This window comes from Callospermophilus lateralis, chromosome X, assembly GCF_048772815.1.
Source record: "Callospermophilus lateralis isolate mCalLat2 chromosome X, mCalLat2.hap1, whole genome shotgun sequence".
NCBI classification, from domain to species: Eukaryota; Metazoa; Chordata; class Mammalia; order Rodentia; family Sciuridae; genus Callospermophilus; species Callospermophilus lateralis.
The window spans coordinates 105,426,737-105,451,291 of record NC_135325.1 but is presented as its reverse complement, the minus strand read 5'-3'; the positions used below and the strand labels follow the sequence as shown (position 1 = coordinate 105,451,291).

At 42.6% G+C, this 24,555-nt stretch overlaps 1 protein-coding gene and 1 pseudogene across 1 annotated transcript; both read right to left on the bottom strand.

Moving 5' to 3' along the window:
- On the bottom strand, nucleotides 1-21,246 carry Utp14a (UTP14A small subunit processome component). The gene is made up of 15 exons (XM_077106642.1): nucleotides 21,162-21,246; nucleotides 19,978-20,050; nucleotides 19,084-19,154; nucleotides 18,441-18,511; nucleotides 16,208-16,350; nucleotides 15,556-15,711; nucleotides 9,850-9,969; nucleotides 9,658-9,752; nucleotides 8,788-8,911; nucleotides 8,624-8,701; nucleotides 7,774-8,161; nucleotides 4,744-5,147; nucleotides 3,806-3,999; nucleotides 3,473-3,572; nucleotides 1-407 (listed from the first exon to the last, which is right to left on the bottom strand). The coding sequence occupies exons 1-15, from the start codon at nucleotides 21,185-21,187 to the stop codon at nucleotides 135-137; spliced, it is 2,316 nt and encodes a 771-aa protein (XP_076962757.1). The 5' UTR covers nucleotides 21,188-21,246; the 3' UTR covers nucleotides 1-134.
- A 980-nt stretch (nucleotides 21,247-22,226) lies between these two features.
- LOC143639243 (E3 ubiquitin-protein ligase TRAF7 pseudogene) lies at nucleotides 22,227-24,179 on the bottom strand (annotated as a pseudogene).
- Between the last annotated feature and the right edge of the window lie 376 nt (nucleotides 24,180-24,555).

The following is a 24,555-nucleotide window of genomic DNA, read 5'->3' as shown; positions in this document are numbered from 1 at the left end:
TTAATAGATAAAAATGCCTTTATTTCTAACAGGTGGCTTATATTACACCCACATATGCAAAGCTGGTTTTGGAATTGATCCTGCAGCAGAGCAACCAAAGGTCCTGGGTACCACGGTATTTCTCCTCTGGCAACTCAATCTATAGAGCGTTTCTTCAGCTGTTTTTTGTGATGTCCAGAGAGTCGTTTTTGATTGCTCTGTACAATAGAGATGTCCGACCTTGAGGAAGAGCGATAGCCTACATCCTCTGCTTTTATTGGCTTAATGATATGACCTGGCTTGGTGACAACCTTGGGAGTGGTCAGCTTTTGGAAGGCCCTCTGGGTGTTCCACGTGGATCCTATAGGGGTCTGGATGGTCCTTTCAAATTGCTGATAGTGGGTGAATGGATATGGAAGCACCCGCACCTGGTAAGGAAGGAAGAGGGATCTGGTGAGTCAAGCCTCTAATGGTAGCTCATTAGGTACTGTTTGGGCACAGGCCACAGTTCTATGTGACAACCTCAAGGGAGTGAAGCTACTGAGAGGCCAAGGCATCCCAGTGTTCCTATCTCACCTTAGGAGAACCAATCTGCTTGAGGATACTGGGGAGTAGATGTTACCTTGGGGAGTAAGGTAGGTCAGGACCTCCCTGGCCCTCAAAGATTTACCCAACAGTTTAGGGATTGAGAAATCCTGGAGACGGCTCCTGTCTAGCTATAATTCTTCCAAGGTTGCTGTACCAGGGTAGTAGCTACTACATAACACTGTGACTGCAAGAAACATTGGAGCATTTGTGTATCCCCATGGATTTTAGGATCCTTCTACCCTTCTCAAGCTTGGTATTTCCTTTTCTTACTTGATACTAAGGGCTGAACACAAGGGCACTTTAGACAAACTCCTGAGATCTATCCCCAGTCTTTCATGTTTTGAGACAGAGTCCCCATTAAGTTGCTGAGGCTGGTCTTGAACTTGTGGTCATCTTGTCACCACACCCAGCTCTCTCTTTTTTTGTGGTGCTGGGGATTGAACTCAGGGCCTTGTGTATGCAAGGCACACACTCTACCAACTGAACTATATCCCCAGCCCCACACCCAGCCCTTTTCCTTTTTTGTAGTGCTGGGGATTGATCTCTGGGCCACACACAGGCCAGGCAAGCATTCTATTACTGAGTTACACCTCCACCCCTCCTTTCCTTTTGATGGACTGAGAAATGCAAAGTTGGGGATTAAGGATTGAACCCAGGGATACTGAGCTACATCTCCAGTACTTTTTGAGACAAGGTCTCACTAAGTTACTGAGGATTTCACTAAATTGCTGAGTCTGACCTTGAACTTGTGATTCTCCTGTCTTGGCCATCTGAGTTGCTGGGATTACAAGCATGCATCATTGCCCCTGGCTCCTTTTCTAAGGTTGATGTTTTAAGGAACCCAAAGATATACTTTTGAATCCTGAACTCTACCAGACTGTTGTGCTCAGCTTCACCCTCTATTGGCATCATAGAAGGCAGAACTGGAAGGTCCTAGATTATTGGCCTTAAGATTTGGCTTAGACAGGGGAAGTGATTTACCTGGGTAAATGAGGAATAGCATGGGAGAACAGAACCCAGGGTTCCTGTTTCCCTGCCTGGTATTCTTCTCCACTCCACCATATTGCTATCTTTAGACATATAAATAATCTGTAAACATTCCTCTAATGGCCCAAATAGGAAAACAAAACAAAACAAAACAAAACAACCCTCAGGAATCTCCGCTTCCCAACCTTGAACCACTTTATTCTAAGTATACACTGAAACCTGCAGTGCATAGCTTATTTAAAAGGTCATGGCGGCACACACCTGTAATCCCACTGACTTGGAGGCTGAGGCGGGAGATGGCGAGTTTGAGGTCAGCCTCAGCAACTTAGTGAGACCATGTCCCAAAATATTTTTTATATATGTATTTTTTTAATATTTAATTTTGTTGTAGTTGGACACAATACCTTTATTTTATTTATTTATTTTATGTGGTGCTGAGCATTGAACCCAGGGCCTTATACATGCTAGGCAAGCACTCTACTACTGAGCCACAACCCAAGCTCCCAAAATAAGTTTAAGGGGGCTGGGGATATGGCTCAGTGGTAAAGCACACCTGTACTCAATCCCCAGTACTGAGAAAAATAAAATAAAAAATATAAGGGAAATTCTTGAAGAACTATTTGGTAGTCTGTTGTAACTGTATTAAAAAAAAAATAGGTAAGAGCTGGGTGCAGTGACACACACCCGTAATCCCAGTGGCTTGGGGGGCTAAGGCAGGAGGATTGCAAGTTCAAAGCAAGCCTCAGCATCAGCGAGGCACTAAGCAACTCAGTGAGACCCTGCCTCTAAATACATAAAATACAAAATAGGGCTGGGGATGTGGCTCAGTGGTCTAGTGCCCCTGAGTTTAATCCCTGTTACCCCCCACCCCCCAAAAATGTAAGAGCCCTGGTGGAAGGGAAGGTGATCTTTATTCAGGTCAATGGTCTGTCACCTGTCACCTATAATCCTGTCCCATTGAAGAACCCTTTCCCCTTCCTTTATCCCTGTCTGCTCAACTGCTTATTTTCTAGTTATATATCCTCAGTTGGGATGATAGTTGCTAAAATTTCTGCAGTGATTAGTTCACAAAATTAGGATCAAATAGAGTATTATTAAAATGTATATTTTCCTCACCTCTGTACCTATTAAGTAGTTCTCCCCCCCCCCCCCCCGCCCCCGGAGGGCAAATGTTACTCATTTCAGAATTGTACTGTCTGGGAACAGATCTCAGAAGTGAAGAGAACATAAAGGTCATCTAGTCCAATCTCATTCAAGACTATGATCATGCTCATATTCTTCTACCCTACATATATCCCTTGGTTGTTATCATGATACAATTTAGAATCCCTTCACTGTCCTTAACAGGTACGCATATGTCTTCAGCCATCTTTCTTTCTTTTGGTACTGAGGACAGAACCTAGGGGTGCTTAACTACTAACAGGTGCCACATCTCCAGCCCTTTGTATATTTTATTTAGAGACAGGGTCTCGCTAAGTTACTTAGGTCCTTGCTAAGTTGCTGAGGTGGCTTTGAACTTGCAGATCCTCCTGCCTCATTCTTCCAAACTGCTGGGATTAGAGGCGTATGCCACCATGCCCAGCTGCCTTCATTTTTCTTGACACGTGGCTCAACCCTTAAGGCCTCTGAATATTACCTTGACTATATATATAAACCTACAGAATGACAATTCTTACTTTGGGGAGCTTCTCCATTGCTTTCAAAGATTTTCCTTTCAGTCAAAAGCTTCCCAGTCAATAATTAGAACAGCAGTCTATATGGAATTATTAATTTCACAGCCAGTCAGTGAAAACAACAGGTTTGATTCTGTGGTCCAGATTCACACATCCCTCTTGATCAGATTACTAAAATGCTCTTCTGAAGAAAGAGAGCCAGGCAGTCAAGAGAGCAAGTAACCAGAGAGCTCTTTAAGTCTCACCTGATGAGCTGCTGCATGGATATTGCGCTTCTCGTTGATAATCACATTTGGCAAATTCTTGTCTTTTCTTGGAGGACCCTCAGAGGCTTTAATAAGAAACCTGGAAAGCAAAACAGTAGGACTACATGTATTAAGGACTTAGTTAAAAGGGAGGAAGGACACTTAGGGGTGAGGCAGGAGAATTTTGTGCCTTTCTGACAGTTTCTTCCTTACTGCCTGCCCTTTCCCCATCCCCCAGTACCAGGGATTGAACCCAGGGCTTCCCTCATACGTGCTAGGCAAGCAGTGCTACCTCTGAATTATGTTCCCAGCCCCTTTCTTCTTTATTCTTACCGCCGTCTTTTCTTGGCACTGGGCTTCAGGCCCAAACCACCCCACTCGCCCCAGCCAGGCAGTGTTAGGTCCACATCCTTTGGCTTATTTGCCTCCACAGCTTCCCTCTTCTCTTTCAAGAAATCTTTGATGACATCATCCCCAGCAAAAGCTTCCTTTATCATCTGTTTTTGGACTCTTTCTTCTTCATCTTCCTGGGAAGAAACAGAGCAAGAGCTAGAGTTTGCCTTAAGAGCTGAGGTTCATGGTAAGGTTTGAATTTTGGGTCATGACATTTTAGCGCCCCCTAGGGGGAAGTGCTGAACAATGACTGTCTTGTAACACAAAACCAATCAGTAGCCAATTTCCTTCTCTCTAGGGTAAATAGCCATAGCTCATTATCATATGAAATAATTTTAAACTTTCTGTAAGGAGGCTGCAGGGTGAAAGAAGGAATGGTCTGCCCTGGCAGAAGCTCCAACTGGTCTGGCCAGAGTGGGCTTCCTCTGGCTTACATTCCCAAAAAGCAGGTGTCTTACTTGAGCAGTTTTTATTGCTTAATTAGGGATCCCTGAACTAGATGCCACTGAGTGGCAACAGCTCAGTGACTCACTTTGAGTTGTCTTGCCTGGGATCTGGTCAGAACTTTGGGTGAATTTCCTCTTTCCTCTGAGGGCAGTTTTAGAGTACCCCAGGGAGGTTCTGGTGGCTGAGGATAAAGGATGTGGGGGTCTCAGCAATACCCACATATTTGCCTCCTCTAGAAAGTATCTACTTCTATATTTGCATCTATTAAACTACCACTGGAACCAACCTGGTCCCATAATATTCTGGACCTCTCATCTACTGAAATGTGCCGCCAGCAAAACAAAGCTTCAGTGATTTTATTGCACGTGCAAGGACACTTTCTGCACCAGCTCTAATCCTCCACAATGGCCAATGACCCTGGCTCTACTCACCAATTCCTCTATTGTGGGAACTTCCAAAGACTTCACAGAAGGAGTTTTTGTAGTTAGAAGGTTCTGTAGATTAATCATTTGTTCTTTCTTTTTCTTCCCCTTAGGGGCATCTGGCTGATTATTTGGGTTCCTCTCTGTCCACTCCCTTTGTAACATAGATCTGGGAAGCTCCCTTTTTTGAGAACATTCTTCTTTGCTCAGCTCTTCTAGTTCTTCCAGAGTCTGTACTCGCTCTGGCCTCTGCAGCAAAATGGGCTCCTCCTCCTCTGGGGCAGATTCCTCTATCTGGACTTGGAGAACAGTCTCTGCTGAAGTCACTCTTCGCTTCCTGGACTGAAGGTTTCCTTTGTTGAGTCTCTGAGCCAATGCCCTTACTTCAGATAATACCTCCTGGCTGCTTGAATCTAGGGGGAAATGAAAGCTGTCAGGAAAGGTTTGGACATTGCCTGGTCAATGGTTGCTAGGTACCATATATGACATTCTAAAAAGAACTAACGGAGGAAGAGAAAACATTCTAAAAAGAACTAACGGAGGAAGAGAAGATTCTATATGCTAGATCTCCTGGAGAGTTCACTAATCACTACATGTCAATCAGGAGGTAATAGAATTTTGTAGTTAAAAGCAGCATGTTGGGGGCCTGTGACTGTGGCTCAGTGGTAGAGCACTTGCCTAGCATGTGCGAGGCCCTGGGTTCGATCCTCGGCACCATATAAAAATAAATAAAGGTATTGTGTCCAACTACAACTAAAAATAAATATGAAAAAAAGCAGCATGTTGGGAAGCAGACACCCTGGGTTCTATTCTCATGCAACTGCTACATCAGAACTGGGGCTTAATTTCCTTGTATGGTATATTCTGCTTGAAAAGACTACTGAAAGCTTCATTTTTTAAAAACTCAGGGCCTAGCATATGCTAAGCAGGTACTCTACTATTGGGTTATATTCCCAGTTTCCAAAATTTTTAAGAAGGGAGCCATTTTAACAGGTGGCCTCTGAAGCCAACTTCATTGTAATTTATGCTTTACTATTTGTAAAAACTTCCAGGATGGTTTTGTCTTGACTCTAAAAGCCTCATTCCATCTTTTAAAAAAATTTTTTTGAGGGGGTGGCTACCAAGGATTGAACTCAGGGGCACTCAACCATTGAGTCACATCCCCAACCCTATTTTGTATTTTATTTAGAGACAGGGTCTCACTGAGTTGCTTAGTGCCTCACTCTTGCTGAGGCTGGCTTTGAACTTGTGATCCTCCTGTCTCAGCCTCCAGAGCCTCTGGGATTACAGGCATGGTCACTGTGCCCGGCCTCATTCCATATATTCAAGCAGTATTTCATAATGTGCTATGATACAGTCAAGAAGAGAGGAAGTAGCTACTTTCTAGAGTTGATGTCGCTCACACTTTCCAGTCGGGGACAAAATCTGAGCAAATCTTTTTAGTCTCAAGAGCCCTAAGGAAAACAGAGTGACAACACAGAGTACTTCTAAACTGCCTTTTGCAAAAACTCAAGTTGTCTCCAATCCCAAGTGGATCCTGCTTTGGCTTAAAGCCACTGCAGCTCCTCAAATCTGGCTTTGGACACCAGCCTCCCAAGTAGCTGAGAATATAGGTGCATGCTACCATGCCCAGCTAAATAACCAATTTTTTAAAGGGGTTCAAGGGATGTTGCTGTGTTTTGTGTTCATATAGTGACTACCCCACATTTTCAGTGTGCAGTGCTACTTTCCAAAATCCTCTCAGAAGTGACTACTTGTAACTACCTAATCCCAGGAATCTCCAGTTGAGAATCCTTAAGTAAAAGGTTCTCACAACACATTTTAAATGAAAGCAGTTTTTTTGTTTTTTTTTTTTTGGTGGTGCTAGGGATTGAACCCAGGGCCTTGTGCATGCAAGGAAAGCACTCTTACCAACTGAGCTATATTCCCAGCCCCATGAAAGCACTTTTAAAATAAAAATTTTACCATGTAAAAACAGATTTTTGTTGTCATCTAAATGTACTATTCCTATAGGAAATCAAATCAGACCTGAGAATCTGTCCAGACAGCCAGGGGATTTCTCAATGTAGGCAGTTTCCTAAGCAGGCTTTATGATGTCTGATTTATCTCCAGAATGAGGGCTCTGACCAACCACAAGGGTGTTGCATTGTTCACATAAAATCTCTTCAAAATAATAGGAAAAAGTATACACAGAAACTGAAGCCAAGCATGGTGGTGTACACCTGTAATCCCAGTAATGAGAGGCTGAGGCAGAAGGATCACATGTTCTTGGCCAGCCTCAGCTGTAGTGGGACCCTGTCTCAAAATAAAAAATAGGAAGGGCTCAGTGGTAAAGTGCCCCTGGATTTAATCCCTAGTTAAGACAACAACAAAACCTGAGAACATAATCATAATTCTAAAGTGCCATGTAGCCTATAGAGCCATTCATGCCTATATGAAGTGCTAAAGATGCCACTCCTACTTTATAAACAATACAAATTCCAGCAATTTGAAGACATTTAATAATGTCTCAAAATCCACTTATGGGGCTGGGATTGTGGCTCAGAGGTAGAGTGCTTGCCTAACATGCGTGACGCACTGGGTTCGATCCTCAGCACTACATAAATATAAAATAAAGATATTGTGTCCACCTATAACTAAAAAATAAAAAAAAAATCCACTTAGGTACACCTATAAATGTGAATGGACTTTCAGAGTTACCATCCCACCAGATGCACCTCTCTGATTTGTAAGTACTAGGAATGCTAAGCCACCCCTTTATTTAAGGGGTGGTCTAATTATGTCTTTCTGAAGACTGTAAGCACCCAAGAGCAGAAAATGTGCCTAAGCACATTGCACAGCCATGCAGAGGAATGCTTATTAAATGCCTTTGAAGAAAAATGGTTATTATGAATCTAATTTCACTTCAGGGACCCAGTGCACTCCCTCTTGAAAGTCCCCAGAGCCTAATCACTGCACGTGTGGGTGGACACTTATTTTTTCCCTTACAGTTCATCCCTAGCAATATGAGGTTGTCCCTTCTGCTTCATCATACCTCACCTTTTGTTTCTTGTCTGCCCATGGGCTCAGCATCCTGCTTGAGCTCAGATCTTTTTCTAAGGGCTCGCCTTTCTTCAAATTCTTTCAACAAAGTTTCTTCCTCTGCCACTGGTCTCTCATCTTCCTCACTTTCAGAAAACTCCTGGGCAACAGGCTCAGGCAGCCGTTCAGAGTCCACCTGGTTTTCATCCTCTTTTGAATCGCTGTTGCAACTTCTGAGCATCCAGGGATTGGGTCCATTTGCATCCATCTGTACTTCATTCACTACATCAGGGACAAGAGTTTCTTCCTCTTCTGCGCCTCCCTCCTCCTCACTCTCTGAAACTACCTGGAGTTTCTGTGTCAGTTCTTTGTTCTTAGCCAACTGTTCTTGCATAGCTTGTCGAGCCTAGAGGGAGTCACAGCAGGAGACAGACTTGTCATTAGTGACCACAATTACACCTTTCCTGGTTCATTTCTTAAAAGCTGTCTAATCTCCTTTTAATTTGATAAGTATTTCTTACTGATATCTACTGTTTAAACTGTACATACATCACTGTGTTTGTAGCTATGGGATAAGATGGAAGACAAATTATTTGTCCCTAGGGAATCAATATATGACACACAATTTACAAAAAGCTCCTCTCCCCTTTGCTGGACTTGCCTTCAACGCTGTTTCCCTTTTCCACCGTGTTCCTGGTCATTTTCCTCTCTGCCTTAGAGATTTTTCTGATGGCTTTTTAGATTCTTGGTTTTCTATCCATCCTCACGGCTCTTACCCAATTCTGCTTCTGCTAGCATCCTTATGGACTGATTTTTTTCCTTTCTTTCCTCCAATTCCATCTCTTCTGTCACCCTGATGGTCTCTTACCTCCAGATCATATTTGGCCATAATTGCCTTTGACTTGGCCCATTTCCCACTGTTCTGGTGCTTAAGGCTCATTCGCTCCTGGAAAGAAAGGACAGAGGGAGATCTTTAGTGCCTTCCAGAGAAAGTTGGGTTCAAAGAGAGGGAAAGTTAAGAGGCAGTCTCACCATCATTCTGGCCTTTTCAATTTTTTCCAGTTCTTCCAACGCAGCAGTTGGATTGACCTTCCGTAGCTGCTCAAATTCTTTTAGGGCTTTCTTGGCCTTTCCTTTCTTCACAATTTTGTGATATCTATAGGGTAAGAGGGTTGGGAGGAAGAGCTGAGAGATTTAGTTGATGTCACATGCATAAGTACCCATGTTCTATATCCAAGTGGTTTCCCTATGCAGGGACCAGAAAGGATGTCAGAGTCATCTGACTGTAGGGAACCAGTTTGGGACCTGAGAGGACTAGCAGGACTCTTAGTCCCTGGAGCCAGCCCCTAGGAGCTGTCTTCTGCACAGTGGAGTCCCCTCTGCTTCTATAGCCCAAGGGAGGAACAGAATAAATTCCAAAGAGGTAAAAAGGCAGGAAGGAAGCTCTACTGGCTTCACCAGCTATGGAATTCAGAACTCATTCTGCAGAACCACTCTGTGATGCCTTGGGAGAGAAAGTTACTTAACAGTTCTCTTTGGCAAAATCATGCATAAAAGCCAAAGGAGGAGGAAAGGTTGTTTCCAAAGCAGGCAAACTATACAAGGTTGGTTTGGGGGAAAAAAAAGGTTAGTCATTACTATTTGGGAACTCTCTTATATGACCCACGTCAAAGATTCTCTACAAAGAATTCATGATCGTCTATGTCATTTTATTCCATGGGACCCAAGGCCTCTTTACTCTTTATTTATTTATTTATTTATTTATTTATTTTAGTTGTTGATGGACCTTTATTTTTTATTTATTCATTTTTATGTGGTGCTGAGAATTGAACCCAGTGCCATATACATGCTGGACAAGCACTCTACCACTGAGCTAAAATCCCAGCTCCAAAGTCTCCTTACTTTTTACTTTTTATTTTCTTCTCTCTTCGAGCCCTGGCTTCATAGTAGGATTGCAGAGCCCGGGCTCTCTGAAGCTCTGCTCGTCGCATCTTAGCCTAAAATGAACGACATTTACAATGACTCCTGGACTTGAGGGCAAATGTTGGGAGAAGCATAGCAAGCTTGGTTGTTCAAAGGGCCTAAGATGCTTACCTCTTCTAGGCTCATGGCTTTCAGAGAGGCTTGTTCCATAGGAGTCAGTAAAGGGTCTGTCACTGGCTGCTTGTTCTTATGGAGGAGGTTAAAAATTTCATGCTCCAGGGGAGTTCTTGCCTTAAGGAGACAACAAGACATTCTAAGTCTTAAGCCATTCTCTTATATCTTTTACTTTACATTCCTATGACTGTCTAATTCACGACACTATAATTGAAATCACAAAATGGATAGGATTGGCTGTTACAGCAAGAGAAGGTTCCAGCTTGGCTGTTCAGTGGTGTAGGCAAAGCCTTATTTTATTCTGAGTTTTAAAAAATTGCTTCAAGACAACTTTAGCAAGGGGAATCTGAGGCTTTCTAATACTTGCTAACACTACTGAGGGGCATCACTCTGTTCGGTTATCAATTTATGTAAATCAGAATTCAATCTCCTTAAGAATCTATGTAGGCAGAATACAACAGACACTAGTATGGCAATATGTAAATCAATGGATGTGCAACTGATGTTATTCTGCAATCTGTATACGGGGCAAAAATGGGAGTTCATATCCCACTTGAATCAAAGTGTGAAATATGATATATCAAGAACTATGTAATGTTTTGAACAATCAACAATAAAAATTAATTAAAAAAAAATCTATGTAGGATCCCCTTAAGTCAGGAAAGAAAAATCAGTTTAGACAATCAAAAACAAAATAATCCCTGTAATGTTATATATTTGAAACATAACTATTACCAGTTAGGAATAAGCCTTATTTAAAGGCTATTTTCTAGAGGGGAGAGGAAGTTAGATCATAACCATTATTTGCCACCAATGGTATGTCAGGAAATACATCTGCATAATGGCTCAGAGGGGACCCCCAATTTTTTGAAACCACAGTGAAACACTCCAAATCCTGTATGTATGTGTTCTTGGTATTGTTAATTACCAATGAAAGCAAACAAGAAAAACATGGCATTCGTTGGTATACTCTACAAATTTAGTTTATGGCAAGTTGTGTGTTGCAATTTCCTGAGCACAAAAGGACACTACCTTAAAAAATATGACCTTCATGTAATTAGCCTGCTTCCTGACAGTTCGAATTTAACTCGTTTCCTAACTCTGGCTCCAATTCCTCAGTTTCCACTTAATTTTGCTAAATAGTATATATAATATATATATATATATATATATATATATATATATATATATATATATATATATCTATCTATCTATGAAACGAGTGAGCTGTAAGCATGTCAACAAAAGACTCCATTTGCTGCTTGACTGATACTGTGAGGATGACTAAAATAATCAAGCCAGTCATGCCATGGTCTACCCTGACAAGGCACAAAGATAGCCCTAGGCAACAGAGCTAGTTTCAAACCTCACACATATATTATGTGTGGTTTTCTTCAATGGCCATATACATCATGGTCAGCAATAAATTTGTAAATATCTAGGCAAATGCATAAACACACATTATACGGTGCTATTGATTTAACCATAAACCTATTCTACCGAATAGTAAAGGTACATGTTTTTCCAGTTTTCAGTATTTGCAGTAATGATCAATCGGACTACGAAGCGATTTATATCACAATGTTATACTCTCCCTTCAACTCACTTCAGTTTACCAACATTGATGGATCAAAGCAAAAACATTCCAGGCACTTGTGAGGGGTGCCAGGAATATACAATTGATTAGGATAGTTCCTGTCCTCATAGAGCTCACAGCCTTTCAGAGCAGAGAAACAACACAATGAGTTACCTGTTACTCTCCAGGGGTAAGCATTGAGGAACAAACCATTGCTTCTGATTAGGAGGCAGGTGGACTGGGTGGGAATGGAAATTACTCTTTAAGTTAAGCTTTGAGGTTTAAGAACAATTCTTTTAGGAGGAGGGGAAAATCCACAGATGAGTATAAATAAAAACATGGATATCTGAGAATTAGTGGTATGTAAGAGAACCATGTGTCGTCCAGTGTAGCTAAAATGTTGGGTGCTTTTATTTTGCTCTCTATGTGGAAAATCTTTGATGGATTTTAAGTAGGAGAGTGACAACCAGTTTTGTGTTTCAGAAAAAAAAAAAATCCTGATGATTGTGTAGGAGATGTGGTAAAGTTTCAAACGAAAAGAGAGAAGGTATCAGTTAGGGTAGTGAAAATTAAAAAAAAAAAAAAAAAAAAAAAAAAGCAAGCAGGGATCTGGTTGCCACAACAGGCAGAATTTACAGGACTAGCACACTGCACTGTATGGGTGGAGAAGGAGACAGTTAAGCGGACAAGTAGGAATCAGATAACCAAGATTTTCAACCCCAAGTGCTCATGGTAGGGGGGTTAAGTTTGAACTGAGTTACAGGATGAAGGTGGTGCTAAATGTTTAAGGAGTCTGGGGAAAGAAAATGTGAAGCTCACTTTGTGGGAGACCCAGGTGATGCCTTATTTGCCATATGGACTATGAAACTGGAGCTTACAAAGGAGCAAGACTGACAGCCAAAATTCATGGAGTGCAGACAGCAAGAACAAAAAGGCAAGGGCTGGGGATTTAGCTCATTGGTAGAGTGCTTACCAAGCATATTTGAGGCCCTGGGTTCAATTCCTAGTATAGGGAAGGGGAGATTGGTGGGGGACAAAAAGCCTTAAGAAAAGTTAGAGAAATAAAAAGTACCACAGGTATGACACAGAAGCCAAGGGAGGGGAGATTTTAAGAACACGATGTGCCAATGGTGTTGTCAGTTAGGCTGACGATTAAGAGGACATGTAGCAATTTGGAGGCCTGCCACTAAGGCCTTTTAGCATTGGGAACTGAACCCAGGGCCTCTCTAGGCAAGCATGATATCATTGAGCCATACCCCCAGCCAACTAATGTCCTTTGAGAAAGGTTTCAGTAGGAGAAGCAAGTGAGAGAATAGACCCAGCAGTGGAGATCAGCTCTTCCCAAAGCACATTCTTCATAAGATAACGAGATTTACTTCACTTTTTAAAAGCTGAAAATTCAGCTGGGCATGGTGGCACATGCTTGTAATCCCAGTGATTTAGTAAGCTGAGGCAGGAAGATGGCAAATTTGAGGCCCCCATCAGCAACTTAGCAAGACCCTGTCTCAAAATAAAAAGGTTGTGGCTCAGTGGTTAAGCACCCTTGGTTCAATCTCTGGTACAACAACAAAAAAAAAAGCTGAAAATTTAATTTTCTTTTGCCGGGGGGACTGGAGATTGAACCTAGGGCCTCAGTTTGTATACTCTGGTTTAGATTAAGTCTAACAGGTGTCTTCATTATCTGTTTATAGTGTGTTAAGGTGCTGGTGTATGCCATGAATCTGCATTCTCTAGTTAGGGCATGTGCCATTTTCTAATAATGGACCCTCCCTCCCCAGTATCTCCTGCTTTGAGGGCATATTGAAAGACTAAGATTTTGAGACACTCTGGGAAGTGCTGGTATTGACTGATAGTGTAGGGAAGGAAAGAGAACGTGGAAGCACTTAGCAGTTTACAAATGCTTACTCATGCATTATTCCATTTAACTCTTCTCAGCTAGAGTTAAACAAAACTTTAGGAAACTGGACCCAAACTACAGTGCAGACTTTTTGGTTCTTAATCTCTGGAAACCTAGTATATACCAGTTGTTGGTACTTTGCACTCTGAGGTGTAAGGACAGAACTGGGAGTTGTTAGCCAAAATGCTGAACTAAGCATTTCCTTCTCTCTCTGTACCACACTGGCATAATTTCTCAAAAACAAAATTTAGAGTGAATGAATGGCATAGTATACTCAAAATATAGCCTCTGGGCCCCACTCCATCTTAAAGAGATTGTGCCATTCTCCTGAACCGCCATCTTGTCTTTAATAATCAACTTGGCATTTTTCTGCTACCTCTAAGATTACACTGTCATTTGGAAAAAGCAAGTGCAGAAGAATGTGTAGTAGCATACTACTACTTTTCTGATTAAAAAGAGGTTAAACATGAATATATAAATAAAACTCTAAGTCAACAACAACAATAAAAACTTATGAAAGTGATTACTTCTGGTTGGGCATGGGAGTAAAATTGAGTCGATGGGGATGAAGTGAACTCAGGCTCATTATTACATATCCTCTAAACTTCTTAATTTTTGAATCCTACAAATTGTATTACCTCTTATAACATATTTTACCTAAAGTTTCCCTTCATTCTGCAGCCACACTTTATACCTGATCTCTTTTTCATGTGGAAAAGGAAGCATCCTAGAAAGAGAATGGCAGTGACTTCAAAAACAACATAAGAAAATAGAGTTTATCCCCTTAATAAGCAACTATTTGCTCAATTCTTAGCAATTGTGGCAAGTAATGTTATTTTGATAGCTTTAATTGGCTCAACCTCCCAACACCTAAGACATTATCATTCCTGGATTTTTAGAAAGCATAGAGGAGAAGCATAAAAAGGTATCTATTCATGGTTCAGACACTCTGTTTTTGAATATTTTTCTTTAGGATAGATCATCCCTTTATAGACTCCACACCAATGGTGTACCAGAAAAGTAGGCTAGCTGTTTTAAAGCAGTTGTTCATAGACTAAAAATGGAGACTTTAGGGACCAACATAGGATTACTAAGTTATAATTTTGCCAAGAGCATAACTACCGTTCCACCCCATCACTTACTGCAACCATCGTTTCATTAAAAAAAAAAAAAAAAAAAAAAAAGACATTTTCAACACCATTGAATAACCTCATAATAAAGAAGAGCTGGCAACCTCACACCCAATCAAACACACATGCTCATGATTATCCTCTTGCTTCAGATGGATAAAAACTGTCAGGGTTCAGTGTTTGGGAAGCTCAGCTCTAAAATATCTTTTTCCCCCAACACAGTTCAGAGCCATAATGATTACTTGCTAAAGTTTATATTATAATTATATTATAATATGGTATTTCTTTATATGCAAATTTTAGGTTCATTTGTTCATATATCCTAAGGCATTGTTAATGCTACTAAGTTCCTGATTTCCCTAGGATCAAAATGTGGTTCTAAGTTCTTTTTTTTTTGGGGGGGGGAGGGGGTTGTATCAGGAGGCACTCGACCACTGAGTCAGTGGTCTTTTTTGTATTTTTAAAAATTTGTTTTAATTGTTGATAGACCTTTACCTATTTATATGTGGTGTTGAGAATGAACCCAGTGCCTCACACATGCCAGACAAATGTACTACCACTGAGCCCCAGCCCCAGCCCTTTTTTGAATTTCATTTAGGGACAGGGTCTCACTGAGTTGCTTAGCACCTCATCATTGCTGGGATTACAGGCATGTCCCACATGCCCGGCTAAGTTCTTTTCTAAGAACCAGTGGATAAGAGGGCTGGGGTGTATCTCTGTGGTGGAGCATTTGCCTAGCATGTGTGAGACTCTGGGTTTGATCCCTGCCACTGCAATAAAACAAAGAAACTAGGGGATGAGAAAGAAACAGTATGTTTCCTTTTTCTTGGCAATTAAGATGTTTCAATACAAAAGCAGAATTAACCAAGTGCTATATACTATAAGCTAATGAAAAATGACTACAGAGATGTTGTGTGATTGGCTATTGCAAAACTGACAATAAGATATGCAACCTCCTTTCTCCCTTTCTGATCATTAAATTAAAATGACTCAAACTGGCATTTAGGCTTAACATTTCATTCAAAATAGTCACAGGCATCGAAATTTCCTATCCATGTAATCCCACCTATCAAGATTAAGGTTCATCTTGTCTTACTCACCTTCCAGCTACTGAACACATGTTCAATGGGAACAAAGGCCGACTGCTCCTTCTCTAGGGGAAAAACAAGCTGCTCTGCTTGCCGGTTCTTTAGCACGATAGGATCCCATTTGGAGAGGGTTTGTGAGGTTTTATTAAATGCTACTTCTCTGTGGATCTGAAACAGGCAAAGTACACAAAAGGAAAGAGCCACAAGATTATGCATCAAACTCTTAGAGCTAAAAGGAAATCAGGAGGCAATGTTTCTTAGCCCAAGGAAAAAATCAGGATGCTAAAGATTAACTCTTATTTATTTCTCAGGATTTCAACTGCCCCTAGCTTGCTTATTTGTTTAGGTATCAAGAACTGAACCCAGGGGTGCTTTACCACTGAACTATATCCCCAGTCTTTCTTATTTTTTGAGACAGGGCCTCACTAAATTGCTGAGGCTGTCTTTGAACTTGTGACCCTCCCGCCTCAGCCTCCTGAGTCTCTGAGATTATAGGTGTGTCCCACCATGTCCAGCCCCTAGCTTATTTTTAATCTTGTCCATGGTAAGGAAATCACAATTCCTTCCCTCCCATTTTTCAGTCCTTTTGCTTCCTTTTATTGCCTAATTTTCCCTTAACAATTCAATTTCTTCTTCTAAATGGATCACATTCTCTGTAACTTACCTGTTCAACCTCTTCTTTGTTAAGGGGTAATTCTAGAGTCTTCTTTGATTTGACTCTTTTCAATTGCTTTTTCACAGTCGTCAATGAGGATGAAGTTTTAACAGGCTCAAGCAGATCTGCAAGGACCAGCTTTTCTCCTGATCCTGTGGAAAGACCAAACTTTCTGGTCAGACTGAGAAGTGAGCCAAAACCTTATTATAATATAGGGTGTGGCCTTTGTGGAAAAGGTGCAGGAAAGCAGGGATAATTCTTTTAAATCAACCCCTTATTCCAGTGACTTGGGAGGCTGAGGCAGGAGGATTATCAGTTCAAGGCCAGACTCAGCAATTTACCAAGACCCTGTCTCTAAATAAAAAATAAAAAGGGCTGGAGATATGGCTCAGTGGTTAAGCACCTCTGGGTGCAATCCCCAATACCAAAAAACAAATAAACAATGATAACAACAAAAACCTTCATTTGTTTGTCTCTTGGACTTTCTGCTTCCTTGCATAGTTGCCAAAGTTATCTTTTGAAAAAGGAATGTTATTTTGGGCATGGTGGCACATGCCTGCCTCAGCAATTTAGCAAGGTCCTAAGCAAGACCCTGTCTCAAAATAAAAAAATAAAAAGGGCTGGGGATGTGGCTCAATGGTAAACCACCTCTAGGAGAAATATTCAATACCCCCCCAAAGTATGTTACATGTCATGATCTTGCCAAAAATCCTCCAATGGCTCTCCATTATACTTCAAATCTTATCAATCTAAAGGACATTGGAATTTGGTCCCCATCTGCCTCTTCAGCCTCATGTCACACCACTATGCTCTAGTCATACCATCCTTCTTCCTAGGCTTCCAACATGCTGTGCGTGTTTCTTCCTTAAAGTCTTTCCAACAGGTGTTCCCTTGCCTGGGATGGCTTTCTCCCATTTTGCATGGTTGACTTTTCTTGTCATTCAGATCTCAGCTTTGATTTTATTTCTTGAAGGACCTTTCATGACTAGCCAGTCTAAGATGTACACCTCATCACTGATTCCATCATACTGTTTTCTCATTCTCTCCCCCTCCCACTAAAACGTAAGGCTGTGATCATGCCTTATTCTTTACTGCAGCTGTAGTATCTACAACTGCAACTACTATCAATATGTAATGCAATAAATATCTGCTGAATGGATCAACTTGGAATACATTGTTACTTGATCTGACATTACACTGGTGGTTACTACAAATGCAAAACTCATTCAAACTGCCTAAATTATGTACATTGTGGGGGAAAAGGGGTATCTAGACTCAATATAAGGTCAAAATTCCAATTCTGGAACTTACTAATTCAAGTACTTTCTTTTAATACTTTTATTTGTAGATGGGCACAATGCCTTTATTTTATTTATTTATTTTTATGTGGTACAAAGGATCGAATGCCATGCCTCACACATTTGAGGCAAGCGCTCTACCACTGAGTTACAACCCCAGCCATTCATATACTTTCAAAAGGGATACTATTGTTCCTTATTCCCACCCAGGGGGACAAACTGGTTGGAGGGCATGCAAGATATTACAAAGTTTCATGTTTCTCCAAGGCTCAATTGTGTGCACAAAATCATATTCCTTAGTATTTGATTTCACAGAGTAAGAGTCAGTAAGGTTAAAAAAAAAAAAAAAAAAAAAAAAAGCCTAAAAGGCTCCTCAGGGGAGCAATAAAGAAAAAAGTTGAAGTGGGCATGGTGGTGCACACCTGTAATCCCAGAGACTTGGGAGCCTGAGGCAGGAGAATCTCAAGTTCAAGGTCAGCCCCAGCAACTTACTGCAACCCTGTCTCAAATTAAAAAATGGCTAATTATGGAATGCAGAGGTAAAATGCCCCAGTGTTTAATCCCTAGGCTCTTGGGAACCTAACTTAACTTCTTTGACCTCCTCAAAGTGTTAATGAAGATCTAAAATAAAAATGAATTGTGACCATTAAAGAGCTACACAAACAGGAAGTATGACCAAGTTAGTAAGAGATAGCTGTCTTCATTCATGTCCCTTTACCCCATCAAACTTCACAGAAGATCCTGACCCTAGACTTCTAGGCTGTTTTCTAGAAATGGAAGAAACGAAAGGGTATATGACCATTACTCTTAGCCCACTCACAAGCAAGCATTTATGGTATGATACATTAATCATATAAAAAACAGTTCCTGGAGGGTGAGGTGACCATCATGCTTTTGGAACCCCACAAGCTCCATGCACAAGTATCTTCCTTTGTTCAACTTACCTTCAGAACTGACATTGAACTCGGACACCTTCAGACTAGCCTCAGATCTCTCAGCCAATTTATACCTGAAACTATGCAAAACAATATAATAGAAATCAGAAATAGATACATTTTGGGGGGAATAAATATTTTTCTTCTTCAAAGAAAGTTTTGGTTTCATGATTTTTCTTCTAGGGTTAGCTTTATTCACAAAACAGACAGTAAATCTGCTCCTAACCTTAACTTGATAGTCTAAACCTCCTATCTTTATCTTCTCTTTGACCTAGCCTCCCCAAAGCACAAGGTAGTACAAAGTATGCATAAAGGAAACACACTGCATTTGGATTTAAACGCACCTGGATTTGAATCCTGGATCTTCCATTCATGAGTTGGATGAAGTTGGGGATAATTCAATTAACTTCTCTAATGGGGATAAGGAATGTCTACTCCATACTTCAAAAGATTATGTGTTATTTAATTAAGGATTCCGATGTGCGAAAGCCTAACTCAATAATAGTGATAGGATAATAATAGCTAACAACAGTTACATAATATTTACCATGTTAGGCACTGGTGTTAAGATCTTTACATTAGACACTTGGAAAATGTTAGCTGCAGAGAAGTTTCATGGAATCAGCTAGTTATAACCTGACAAAAATCTTACCTATTCTTTCCATCAAGGGAATTGATTGCTTCCAGAAGTTTTTCATGTTTTCTTTCTCCATCATTGTCCCCCTACACACAGTAAAGGAAAAACCATGAGAATGATAAGGGGAGGGAAAAGACAATGTGGAAATAAGGCCCATATAAAATCTATGGTTCCTCTAATCACTGGAGAACCGGGGATTCAGATGAGGTTTTATGTGTAAGCATTCCAGTTCAAGATGAAAGAACTGCTTCAAAATCCAAATTCTCTTCTAAGGAACATAGATCCTTAGTAAGTTGGGAGGTAATGTTATGCCTCTATCCTAACTTTTTTTTTTAAAGGAGCTTAGAATGACTTTTTTTTAAATATAGAATAGTGCAATCTGACACAGAAACATTGGCATATAGTGGAAGTCACAGCAAAAATTACCAAGATGGCTTTTTCCAAGAAGAAAACAACCATCAGAAAAAAAACAAGCCAACATAAAAACTTCTTATTAAAATATGTACTCTGAGTGCATAACCCCCCCTCCCCCGAAAAAAATTAAGTACTTTTTATCAGGGGGAATAGATTTAAAAACTCCTATATCATCTATTGGAGACTCAGCTTAGAAATATATTTCAATTAGATAATTAAATAACACTACAGAAACCCAGACTTGGGAAATTGTGTAATGAGGACCATATGTTTTGGTCTTATAAACTACAATTAAGCAACTTGAAGATAGTGATTGTAACCTACCTAGTCTTACAACTCTCAGGGAACTCTCTAAGGTATTTTATAAATAAAATATAAAGTATATGTAATTTATTTTAAGAGAACCAGAACATATATAATGTTGCCAATGCTTTCCTTTCCAGAAGTGGTGCTGCATACCATAATTTTGAGGGCAGTTCAGCAACTGTCACTTACCTCATCTTCACTGGCACTCAAGGGGTAGTTTGGTAAATCCACCAGTTCATCCTGCTGGCTCAAAGTCAGTAGACTGTTAACAGAGAAATATTGACATTTGAAATAAGTTTTTTGTTTTGCAGTAGTGGGGACTGAACCTAGGGATGCTCAACCATTAAGCTACAGTCCCATCCTCAGTCTTTTTGAGTCAAGGTCTAGTTAAGTTGCTCAAACTGGCCTTGAACTTGTGATCCTCCTGCTCCAGTATCCCATGTCTCTGAGATTACACACCTGCCACCAATGCACCAGGTATAAAATAACTTTTATTCTATTAAAACAGTCTCTTGGGCTGGGGATGTAGCTCAGTGGATACCTTTGGAAATTTTCAAGAAAGTCAATTTAGATGGAAGTCAGGCATCACCTCCACGTAAGCAGTGTTTGGTAATATCCACACCAACTGCATGAAAATGTCTAACATTCTTCTGTGATTAGCACTGCATTTCCCACTGATCTCTGGGAAGGTGTAATGACGCAAGGTAAGGTGGTACAAGACACAGGTCCTGGCCCTCAAGAGAAGGCAGTTTCACAATGTTTATATGCATCAGCCCACACATTAGATATCTTGCTAGGTGTAACATAGCCAGGAGTGTCATCTTGATTATTCGTCCTTAGGAATGTAAAAACAGGAATGATTAAAATCAGCGGAGTAAGCCATTTTTCCTGGGGTTGCTCTGCCAAATAAATGCTTAATAAGGAGATGGGTACCCAGAAGCAAACCAGTCTACCAACATATCTAACCACACATCGGTATTTGCAAATCCAACATTACCAAACTGTCATTTGGTCTTTCTATATGTGTGTGGGGGGAACACATGTAACTTCAATGTAACTCCCACACCGCCAGGGCTTAAGTGGGCCGCCGAGGCAGAAAAGCGGGTCACGTGACGATTAAAGTAAAACATATTAACTTAGTAGCAGAGGAAGAGCCCGTAAGGCCCAACAGGAGGGCAAAATGCCGAAGGGCGGAAGAAGCAAACTAAATCAAATTAGAAGAACTTTAAAGGTTGGATCGCTGAACAGCAACTAGTGCCTGGGTCTTAGGAGGGGGAACAACTCCTATTTGTTAAACTTCCGGTCCCGCTTCCTAAAAGCCGGGGAACTCGGCTCCCAGAGACGCTAAACCCTCCTTTTTTTCCACTCCTTACCTCTCCGCAGCCCGGATCGCCTTCATCCCAGCAGCCTGCTTCTCACATGGGCCAAGAGCGGAAGCCGAAAGGACAGCAATTTCCGTGCCGGCCGCAAAGCAATTTCTGTTTCCGCCGATCGCGCGACTAGATACGTAATTTCCGCTCCGTGCTCCGCGAGTGAGAGTCGCTATGGGAGGGGCCTGCGGAACCCTGGGTGGCTGGGGGGTGGGGTTGGGGTGAGGGGTGGGGATAACAGGCCTGTCAGTGGGCGGGGCTTTGCTTTCCCCACCTATCTTATAGATCTTCAGCTCGCCGGCATTGGTCCTTTCAGGATTCGTATTTCTATGCTGCCCAAGGTGGGCCAGCTGAGGGCGAGGCTGCTGTTCTTGTCAGGGCTGGAGCCCCATCCTTAGTTGTCTCTGCCTAATCTAAAAGCAGATTCCGGTTTCCGTACTAGTTCGACAGAGTTGCACAAACCCAAAGCCCATCACTGGCCAGCCCAAGGCTTTAGTGAATGCGGGTGAAATGATCAGCATCCTGCCTGCCAGGCCCAGGCGACTGGACGGCGAACAAAGCAAATTTCCTCCCATCTGGAGGAAAAACTCCTTTTGATCCCGGGCTCCTTGTTATCTCAGCTTTATGTTTCTCTTTCTATGAAATAGTTTCATCCAAAAATGGGCTGTGTCAGTGGCCATACTTCTGCATCTCCCATAAACTTTTTTTTTCACAGTCTGTGCAGCTTTTATTTCAATCAGGAAGTATTCAAATAAATCTATATACAGTTTAAAAACAGTAGAAAAGGCAAGTAAAAAGGCCCATAGTCCAGTTGAGGTGGGGACAAAGGGTCGGCTGGGCAAGCGTCATACCTGGCACCCCAGAGAAGAGCCTGGGCATTGCCCTAACCGCAATGAGACAGGGCCGAGTTGAGTAGAGGGAGGTTCACGGAGTGAGGGCAGGGAGGGCACTGCTTGGCCACATGACTCTGTCTGTCTGCTCCTACAGGGCAAGAAGAAGCTCCAGGGCCACCCCGTGTTGCCAGCTTGGCTCAGACAGGCCCACGGGGAGTAAAGGTCTGACCTGAATTCTGTTAGCATGTCCAAACCTTCACAGTGCTATCCACAGCTCCTGAGAAGAGCTGGCCCCGGGACACAGCCAGTGCAGTCACACTACCCTGGTGGCGCAGTAGGGTCTGGGTGCAGATCATGTTATCCATACTCCAGACCCTGAGGGACCAGTCATAGGACGCACTGAAGACTTTGGTCTGGTCTGGTGTTGAGATGACTGCCAGGGCATAGACGGTTTCCACATGGCCTGTAAGGGTCCGCATCTGCTCCTTGGAATCTCCATGTCCCTTACATGGATGAGGTTCTCATAGGTGCCACAGACAATGTGGTGATTCATCACAGTGATGGAGTAGACACTGCCACCAGACGTCTGTAGGACGTGGATGCAGTCGAGGGTCTGGATGTCCCAGATCTTGATTGTCTGGTAGGAGCCACTGTACAAGTAGCTCTGGGCTGCCACCAGGGCCCGCACCCAGTGGTTGAGACCTGTGAGCTCCTTCTTCAACTTTAGTTCAGTACCCATGATGTCCCAGACCTGTGGAGATGGCTTAGTGGCTTTCAGGGAGCCACTGAAGAGCATGTTGTGAGAGGACACAAGTGTGCACACAGGGTTGTCATGGGCCCGGATGGTGTTCACCTTCTGCAGGTTATGGATGTCCCACACAATGATAGTGCAATCTGCAGAGCCACTATAGAGCTTGCACTCTGGATGCAGAGAGCTAGCACAATGCCGTCATGGCCCTCTAGTGACTTCTGGTACTTGTAGGTGGTACAGGTGTCCCATACCTTGATGGTCTTGTCAGAGGAACCACTGAAGAGCAGGTCACCTATGGAGTAGACCCAGAGACACCAGACAGGGCCTTGGTGGCCCACAAAGGTCCCTTTGCACTTGAAGATATGCTGAGGGTCATAGGATCCTAGGATGCCCATGTTCAGCCTTGCATTGATGTGGTACAGTTCATCATTCAACACAGATGCATCCCTCTAGAACTTCATGAGGTCCTTGCTGAGTTTGCTCTGATTTTCATCCAGGACATCAAACTTGAGCTCCAGGCTCTTCTCTAGCTGGTCAATATTCTCACAGACTTGCCCAGTATGGAGCGCAGGAAGGCTATCTCCTGGTCCTTTTGTGCCAGGGCCACATGCATCTCATGGAAGTGATCATCCGTCTGCTGCAAGAACTCCTTCAGGTCTTCAAACCTGCATGTCTCTAGATGTGTCTCATACGTGTCCTGGTTCCAGATGAAGGTGCACCCGTACTTGCAGTGAGGACACTTGATGTGCTCGCATTCTTTGAGGTGGGCTTCCAGGTTCATCTTGAGGAGGGGTGGGCAGCTAGGATTGTTGGGGGCAGCACACAAGCCTGTAGTCGCAGCTGCCCTCGTGATCCTTTCGGGCACTAAGCTTAATGGTGAAGGGGCACCCCCCGGGGTCCACCTCCAAGACACTGGGCTTCTCTGCACCCACCACACGCAGCCGTGCCTGCAGTGGATGAAGAGCGCCCCAATCTGTTCGGCTACTGCAGTGTTGTTCACCACCACTGTCAGCTTGGCATTGTCCACGACACTTCTCTGACTTCAAGGCGCATCTTCTACAGAACATGTGCCCACAGGTGGTGATCACAGGGTCCTTGAACACACCACAGCAGAGTTGGCAGCACAACTTCACCGAGGGCTGCTCAGCAAATACCAGTGGCTCCGGCTCCTCTTCTTCCTCAGGCAGCGAGAACGTGGAGCGCAAGGACATGCTGGATTCAGAATGCAGGGAGCAGACGGAGATGGCCGAATCAGAGCGACGAGGGGTGCTGATGGGGGGCATGCTGTCCTCCTCATCCCGTGAGGAGTAGAAGGGTGCTGGAAGAGGAAGGTGTTCTGCGGTGCTGCTTGTAAGTACTGGTCCCATCGGCTTTCGTGATGGTGGTGACAGCCGAGAAAGCGGGTCCAAAGGTTGTTTCCATTCTGGTCCCAGTGCTGATGTCTGGGGAGGGAAGATTGGCAGGCCTCCCAGAGAAGCGGTTGTAGCGGGCGCTCTTGCCTGAGCTCAAGCTCTAGAGAGGCATCCAGGGTACTTGGGCAGCATTCCCCGCCCATGGCTGCCCCGGAGCGGCAGCGCCATCTGCTCGCTTCATCGTGCCTCCTCGGCCGTCGGCCGGGAAAGGGTCCCATAAACTTCTAAGATTTTTTTTTTTTTTCCAGTGCTGGGGATCAAACCCAGGACCTGACACCTGCTGGGCAAGGGTTCTACAGTATCTTAAAGTAAAGGATAACATTATACATATTGACGAATAGCACAGGTTTTGAAGCTAGAATCTCTGGGTTTGAATCTTGGCTTTATCACTTACTGGCTTT